The sequence below is a fragment of the Arachis duranensis genome, chromosome 9 (genome assembly GCF_000817695.3).
Source record: "Arachis duranensis cultivar V14167 chromosome 9, aradu.V14167.gnm2.J7QH, whole genome shotgun sequence".
NCBI classification, from domain to species: domain Eukaryota; kingdom Viridiplantae; phylum Streptophyta; class Magnoliopsida; order Fabales; family Fabaceae; genus Arachis; species Arachis duranensis.
Window position 1 is genome coordinate 3,422,732 of NC_029780.3, and position 9,246 is coordinate 3,431,977.

The 9,246-nt window shown below is 28.8% G+C and overlaps 1 protein-coding gene across 1 annotated transcript; it reads right to left on the reverse strand.

Annotated features, from left to right (window-relative positions):
* Positions 1-347: 347 nt before the first annotated feature.
* LOC107464096 (auxin-responsive protein IAA26) lies at positions 348-6,826 on the reverse strand. The gene is made up of 6 exons (XM_016083005.3): positions 6,582-6,826; positions 5,963-6,470; positions 3,893-4,218; positions 2,507-2,669; positions 1,300-1,364; positions 348-658 (listed from the first exon to the last, which is right to left on the reverse strand). Exons 2-6 carry the CDS (start codon positions 6,400-6,402, stop codon positions 621-623), a joined length of 1,032 nt encoding a protein of 343 aa, XP_015938491.1. The 5' UTR covers positions 6,403-6,470; positions 6,582-6,826; the 3' UTR covers positions 348-620.
* Positions 6,827-9,246: the final 2,420 nt, after the last annotated feature.

Below are 9,246 nucleotides of genomic sequence, written 5' to 3' on the forward strand. Positions count from 1 at the left end.
ACAATGACCCGTGAACCTTTATTTGTGATATATTTTCAAGTGTCTATCACGTTCAAAAAAGAAAAAGAAAACTATCATTTATACATACATCACTAATCCTTATTAGTTATTACCCTATATTTGTTTTTATATCATAGTCCAACTCGTATCTCAACTTTGCAAAACAAAACAAATATTGTTGCGGATTAAAAGGAGAAATAAAAGAAAAAAAATCACTTGTTTGATTGTTGAATCCGTCTTTTCTAAGCTAGACACAACCATAGAAGTATTAGCATTAGAAAGTGAGTAAACTATTATTTCTAACAGAAAGATTTGAATGTTGATAATTCTAACTACGAAATATATTAAAAAAAAATGCAATAATAATCATAGACATGCTTTTAAAATGACCATAAGAAAATCATGTAGAAAATGAGCAACCCTACAAAAGGGACTTAATTAATTAATAATACAAGCCAAAACAAGTTAGTGAAATTATGCATATCCGTTTAAGTTTTCCCTTGATACATTCATACACATTAGAAGTAGAAAATTTCATTCCTTGATGCATTTTAACAAAAATGTGTAATACAAAGTCTCTTCAGCTTTAAGCATGGAACAAGAAATCATAGCCTCAATCTTCATTTTGAGTGGTGTATGTGGCCTTGCTTACCACCAACTGAAAATTAAACAAGAGAGTTTTTTTAATCATATTGATGCAACAAAAACAAACTAGGGGGAGAGGGAATATAGTAATTAACAAAATTTCATAATTAAGTTGTCAACGTTTTGCATGCACCAAATTAAATTTAGTGAATTTGGATTTTGTTTTTTTAATGTTCAAAAAGAACATGATGACAAGATCTTGGCTTCACTATTAAATATTAATCAATATTGGTTACATGAGTAGAATAAAAATAAATCTAAAAGGGTAAATAATTAATGGTTTAAATATGAACATGACAAGGTTTATATTATATTCATTTTAAACATGAACAAGTTATTTATTTAGTGCATGAATGATTAAAAAAATTTACTTTATTGCTTGTGTATCACAGCATGGTACCATTGACATATTTAATTAAGAATGATATCATCTAGGAATTAGTAATTCGTAACTTTCTTATATTTACTGAAAAAATGTTTGAAATATGAATATGACAATAATTAAAGGTCATATTTATTTTAAACATGAAAGGATTTTAATTAAAATTAGTACATCATGCATGCACTAACTAAAAAATAATCCAAGGATTAAAATCTATGCATGAGAATCTTGATAGCATTGTCCAATTAATTAAGATATAAATTCAAACTCACGTGAAAGAGCTGCAAGATCAGATTTCTTCAACACTCGCAATCTCTTCACTGTTGATACAAACATGCTGCCAAACATACACATTAAAAAGGAATCATATAACATATATAATAATAACAATCATAGCTTCCAATAACATTTTTCTAGTAATTAATAATGTTGAAACCCAATTATTGCAAAGTGATCTATAGTTTATTGTATTGGCCAGGGACAGTCATCCAAATTTTTCACGTGAGAAAGAGACACCTTAATTTTATGTGTATATAGTTATTAGAAAGGACATAAATAAATAGTGCTCATATACTTTTAGAGACACAAAGTATAGAGGGAGATAATTGTTTAGTTCTATGTTAATTAAGCATTGGACATCGAACTATAGTAAAATAATAGAGAGAGATTGTTAAGAAAGACACATTTATTTAGAGGCTGTTTGGACAACACTTATAATTTTTTTAAAAAACATTTTTTATTATATTTTGGCATTTTCATCCCATTATTCCACTATACAACTTATAATAATAGATAAAAAGATATAATATTTTTTGACTTTGAAGTTTGAAAAATATTTTAAAATATTCTTAACTTTTATTTTACTTTAATTGTTTGTTTATGAAATTTTTTATTTGCATCCAATATACTCCTGACAACTAAACTTTTAGGAAATTTAGGATTAATCCAGTAATAATACATGACAACTATATCTAATTTACTTGTGTTGAAAATTGTTCTTGTGAAATTGTCAATTGTTACCGAATTTGTCTTAAATTTTTTAAAAATTTGATACACATAAAAAACTTTTAGAACAAAATTAAAACAAAATAAGACTTAGAAATATTTTTAAAATTTTTAACAAACTTTAAAAAAAAATATATACTTTATCCTAGATAAATAAATGATCAAAACTCAGGTGCAGTCAAGTTGATAACTGAAAGACGTTAGACTTCACGTAAAGTTAACTGTACCTGAATTTTTATATATATATATATATATAGTTTTTATAGATAAAAATAAAACAGACTATTTTGATCTTTTCATCTAAAAAAATAATAATTAAAATATTAACACGTATTATATTAAATAATTTAGTTAAATTTATTAAATTATTTAACTATTTTTAGTTATTGTTTTTACATAAAAACATCTTTATGTAACTCTTTAAAATAAAAATTTAAGTTGAATGAGAGAGAGAGAGAAGAGATAGATGGTTACTGCCATGGGACATCCCCAAGAAGCATCTTGTCTCCTTCATTATCTTCATAAATAAGAGTATATTCCCCACTTCCATCTAATACACCTGTTGTTATCATTGTTTTCTCTTCCTCTTGATTTTGCTTTTCAATACTTCCACCACCACACGAATCTCTTCTTTGAGCTGATCAACAACAAAAACAAAATAAGATTTATTTCTCTCTGAATCAAGTTCAGTTGTATCTGAATTCTCACCTTGAAGTGATGTTATAAAACAAAGAAAAAGTAATAATAAATAAATAATAAAAGAAAGACAAGTTTGGAAGAAAATGGTTTTAAAAGGACACTTGAAAATAATAAATAATATTTTTTTAACTATTAAATAATATATATAAAGATATAAAACATTTTCTCCTATTTTTTATTTTTAACTATTATAATTTCTAAAAGTATAAACAAATTATAATTTTTATATTCACAAACATTAAAGTCTTTGTAATCATAAATATCTAATAAATATAATTATAAACCAAGTTTTCATCCAAAACATAATTATAAATATTGTTTTCAAAGCAAAATAAATATAATCTAAAACAGAATTATAAATATTGTTTCTAAAACAAAATAAATATAATCCAAAACACTCAGTTTTCATCTTCATTCTCTTATAAGTTGGGTTGGGAGAAGTTGGATTTTAACAAAAAAAAAATTATAAAAATACCCCTTACTAAACAAATACTAAGCCCGATGGGGAAGCATGCCCCGCCCCGCCCTACCAAAGCCCGCGGTTTAAGCGATGCGTGTTAGGCGGGCTTTTCTTATTTGACGGTCCCAAATTTCCAGCCCAACCCGACTTTTTTGACGGGTTACGCGGGCCGACCCAGTGGGTTAAGACCCGTTTGCCACCCCTACTTATTGTCAATCTTTTTTCGCCTAAATTTATCGGTATTCAAAGTTCATCAAGTAAACTTCAACTTATTTTAATTAATTACGGGTTTAATTAAGTCTAACTCGTTATAAGGATAAAGCTTTCTTATCACTAATTTTTTTCAATCATAAAATTTAAATAGAAGAGCTTATTTATTAAAGAAAACAAGAACTCATCCATTAAACCAAAGAAATTGCTGATTTTTTTTATCAATCTTAACAACTAAACAAGAGAATATAATACCCTGTGAAGAGTATTAAGGTGGCTACTTCTGTAAAGATATCTTTATGTTAAAATTTTATTTTGAACGGTTAGACAATAGGTCAGTCAAACATGTCAAATCATCTAACGATTCATAATATAATCTTTACATGAAAATATTTTTATAAAAGTATCCACCTTATATTGAATGATGAACAAACAATTTTGATTAAATTGTCCAAAAGAAAAAGAAGGGTCCACAAACAAAATAACGTTACCTGAAAGGAGGTCTCTAAAGAGGTGGTCAACAACAGAGGAAAGTTTGTCATAGCTGCCATAAGCATTAATATCCACTTTTCTCCCAATTGGAATTCCATCCATATTGATCTTCACAAACATGCCTTTATTAGGAGGACCACTAATGTTGTTAACATGTTCCTTATTAATAGTATTATTAGCAGCCTTGTCTTCCACATTAAGATTAAGATGATGATGATGGTTGTGGTGGGACCCAAGAGGGGGCTTAGAAAAAGTGCTTCCACTTGCATTGTTCTTCCTGAATGAACGAATTGGAGGCCAACCCACTACTGGACCAGCTGCACTTCTGTTTTTGGGGTGGTTCCATGTACAAAGTTTAATCATGAGAACCAACAGGATAGTTCGTAGTTAAGCACTACATGACCTATGATGCACATTGATTGACACAAACACAGAATACGACACATTGCTGGATACAGCGACACACTAATTTTAAAAATGATCAGAAATATGACATACATGTACAATATAAAGAATTTTTTGGATAAATTATAATCATATGTTGATATTTAATTCTTTTTTAATTATATAAATAATTTTAGATATTTTTTAATTAATAATTAATAATACATATCATTTTTAAATTCATTTTAAAAATATAAATTAAGAATGAACAAAGGTAGATACACGAACATGTAATTGTATTTGGGTGTATCTAAGTGTATCTCCTGAAGAAATGAACGTCATGTCCAAAATGAAAGTATTTGCACTTCATAGATAATGAAGCTCTATATTATGATTAAGAGCTGTGTTGACTTTATCATCCATCATTTACTATTGGATTGAATTCAATGTAATCCATACTCTATCCAACAAATCGGCATGGACAGAAATGTATGTCATATACATTAATTTGATCAGAATAAGAATTAATCATTAGAAAAAATAGCATGAGGATATCAATCTTCCTCAGCATAAGTTTACGATAGTCTAATTCCACTTTTGAGTCATGTTAGATACTTAGAAGTTTAATTGAATCAATTTTTTAAATGTTCAAATAGCATTTCCTTATGCTGGATGAAATTGGTGAGTGAGTGAAACTAAGAATAAAAACACAAGACAGAGGTTCAGGCATTCACATGTCAAAGACAATATCAAATTTCAAGAAAAGATAAGGAAGGCACATAATTGATGACAGATAGTATCAGCAAACAGCAATCAGATGCAGACATCACTAAAGCATGGCATGGAAAGTGTGTGTAACAATACAGAAAAGAACAGCCAATATATATAATGAATATCACAAAGATTTTCATAGCTAAAGTTGCCCTTCTTTTTAGGATGAGTACTGTGCAAATATGCCAAAATCATTTTGCAATTAATGCTGGAATCTTCATAATTGGTTCTTGCACTAAAAAGTACAATGGACCACAAACAATATCAAATCTGACCCGGCTGGCAAAGATTCTCTCTAAAAGTTTAACATCAAAAGCAACTAAACTTTGTTCTTTTTATCAGTGAGATCACTTGTATTGATCAAACAACACTATAATAGTATTTAGACTAAATTGCATTTTTGATACTCTTCTATTCATAAAATATATACTAACCTGTCTTGTTATTTATGTTATAATACAACACTTAAACACTTTATTTTTTAAATGGAAGTGTTTTACATAAAGGTGGACCAAAATAGTGTAATACAGAAACATGGACCGCGAGAATTTGTTAGAGGGGAAAAGCAATTTTGCTGAGAGCAAAAAACTCGTTAACTCTTCTACTATTGACTTGTGGTTTTCACCCTACTGAAAAGAAATTTTTTTCCGAACTTCTTGCTTCCGTATACATGTTAATCACACAATTAAGACTATTTTTTGACATATACATTTATAATTCTTCCATATTAATATTTTCCAGCCACAGTTAGAAGCGTATATTTTATATTTTATAGACTATGACATTAACATAATATTACATAAGTTTAAGGGGAAGTAATTGTAATTTACCATAATGTTTATGAATTATGATTCCATGTCTAGAAGTTCAAGAAAGACACAATATATGGAAAGAAGGAAGAAAAGCTGGAGTACCTTTTCTGAGAGCTGTTGGGGGCAGCTGTATTTGCAGAAGAAGGTGATGATAATGCTTTCTTCTCTGCACAGACTGCACCATTATGAAACTCTATCACTTCAGAACGACATGGTTGTGATGATGATATTGCATCCTTTGATTCCTTTCCCACCATTGACATGTTCTGAAGAAATGATGAAGCTTTAGCCTTAGTAGCCTGGTCCTGGTGGTAGTTGTAAATTCTCTGGGATGAGAAGTAACCAAGAGAGAGTGGTGATTGATCTGATTCATCACTGTTTCTTTCTCTCTTGTTTTCATTGTGATGAGACCAATAATCTTCATCTTTTTCTTCATCTTCTTCTTCTTCTTCACCAGGTGGACCAAGTCTTAGTTCTAGTTCCTTTTCCTCTGAAAACTTGTTGTGGCTGCTTCTTCTCCTTCTTCTACTATCATCCATCATTTACGCATTAAAACAAACACTTTGTGTGCAAGGAAATAGAATTACCCTTCATGCAACAACACAGCACACTGGTTCATGCAACAATGGAAGTGTCAATACAATTGAGAAACACAGAGATAAGAATTAAGATAAATAATACAAATCTCACACAACAAAATAGTAAGTAGTAGTGCATATACCCTAATCAATTTCTTTCTAAAATGAACTTGGATGAAGTAATTGAAAGACTTTGATATATGAACAACTTTTGTAGCCAAGGTAATTAACCTTGGAAGGCCTAGTACTAAGAATTTGATCACAAATAATAATTATCACAGGTCAACAAATTAAGATCCCTACCAAAGAAAAAAAAGAAGAACACAAACTAAAAGCAAAGGAATGTAATATAATAGCATGAAATTGTTGACTAGATTTTATTTTTTCAAATATTTTATTCCCACACGTTTGTTTGGGTTCCTTTTAGTGTGTTTTTCCAGTTTCCACCTTTTTAAAGAGAGGAAGGCAACTAATCACTCGTACATATTGGTTTGGAATCTCGCATTATGCAGCAACCTATTGGTCAGACTTTTAATAAAGTTTAGATTTGCGACGAACTAGTTCTTAGTCTGTCGAACTAAAAGATACCTAGGCAACCAAAAAAAGACAGAAAGGCAATTCATAGTAGGACAAAAAAAAATATGCATGGTTTTTAAAATTGCATGTTTTTTTCTTTTATTTACGTAATACAAAAGGCTGCAAATTTTTTTTTTGGCATAAACAATAAAATTTTATGATACGCATAGTTATATACATAACTATCTTTTATTATAAAAAGTTTGGTATTAATTTTATAAAAGGGTGTATTAATAAACACGTTATACACTAGTAACTATAATTATTAATTATTGATATTATATCTTTAATACATTCTTTTATATATATATATATATTTTGAATTTGCATAAATTTTATATTTTTTTCAATTATTTATTTATTTATCTTATACTATTTTTTTTGAATTAACAAAGATCAAACTCTAACTTTTTTATCATAAAATATTTAATACTATATTATAAAATCACTTATTTCAAAAATTTGACTTAATATGAAAAAGACATAAATAGTTATATATATTGCTAACAATTACAACTGTGTATTAAAACTTTATTGCTGTATACATAACATTTCTGGTACTTTATGTTGGCAATAACAAATGATGGTTCATTATTAGAAAGAGTCTAAATTTCTCTTGAACTAGAATTCAGACTAAGTTCGTAGATGAATACCAAAAATAGTAATGTTCAAAAGAAAAAAGAGAGGTTGTCATTGCCCAAAAATCTAAAACATGATTGAAGGGAATTATTACACACGCAACCTTAGAGCCCCTAAAATAATAACGTTAGGCAGCAGGTTGTTTGGCAAAGAAGTAAAAGCAAGTTGCAAGGACCTCTCATCAAAGATACTTACATTGCCTCTCACAATTGAAAACGTTTTGACAAATAATGCCTCTGCCTACTAAGTACTAACACCATATATTACACTTGGTACCCGGTAGGGTTCGAACTCCCGACACTTGGTTAAGCAGACAAATGAACTGACTACTCGACTAACCCAGGTGGGTTCTAAATTTTTGTATTTTGTATCTATACCAATTTAATTACGTGCCGAAGCATGGTATAGTCTTACTCTTTGATGTATAAATAAACCAAAAATGTTATTTTTACACCAAAATCAGTCACTAAAAACAGCCACCAATGTAATTGTGTATAAATACATATGTGGTTTAATTTATTTTCAATATGTATTTATATTCCAACATGTATTTTATACTAGTGGCTAATTTTGGTACACACGTAACATAGTCACGTAGCATAGTCCATAAATAGACACATTTTAGTTGTTAATTTAAATACAAAAATATTATTTATACACTAAAATCAGCTATTAAAATTATCTACTAATGTATTTTTGTATAAATACATGTATGATTTAATTTACTTTCAATGTGTATTTATATTCTAATATATGTTTTATACTAGTGACTGATTTTGGTGTATACGTGACATGATTGATTTAAATATCATAATTCAGGCATCCAATTCGGCTTGTAATTAATTATGGATCTGGAAAATATCAAATCAGAAATTTGTATTCAATAATAGGGTAGATCCACTTTAACTAAACTTGCATTCAGCACTAAATAACAATTGAAATAGTATGAAATTGTTTTGATTGTAATTATCAAATACCAAGTTGGGTGTCCATCACTGGTACAAAAAAGTAAACACTTCCTCAAGAAACTACTACTAATATATTAATGACTCTTAAATAAAGATATATCTTTCTTGTTTTGTTTCTTAAAACAGTATTTCTGTTTCATCTTTTTTTAGAGTCAACGTGAACAATTTTGGTTAACACTTCAAAGTCTTCATTAACAGGAAGACACTTGGTACACTCAAGTCCTTGATGGCACAAATGGAGGCAAAGTAAAGGTTGTTGCCTTTAGTTAATGATCTTTATTAATGTTAAATGTCAAAACAAAGTAGTAAAGTGCAGGTTAAGTTGGTCGTATGAGACAAGATCTAAACATCTTTTGAGGTATTAAGAGAAACGAAATAAAAACATATTGCTTACCTTGTTATCAGGTCATAAAATTGAATTGATTGGGTCCTTGCTTGTGTTTATTAATTTCCTCACCTTACTCAATTTCAAACTTGTCTATCACTCCTGACCACAAAAAAAAAAAAAAAAACTTAGACTAATTTGCTTAAAGAAACTATTTCAATTTAATTGTGGCACTGCAAAATTTGTTCACATAACTAAAATACAGTGGGATGAGAATGTGGTCAAGACAAATACAAGAAG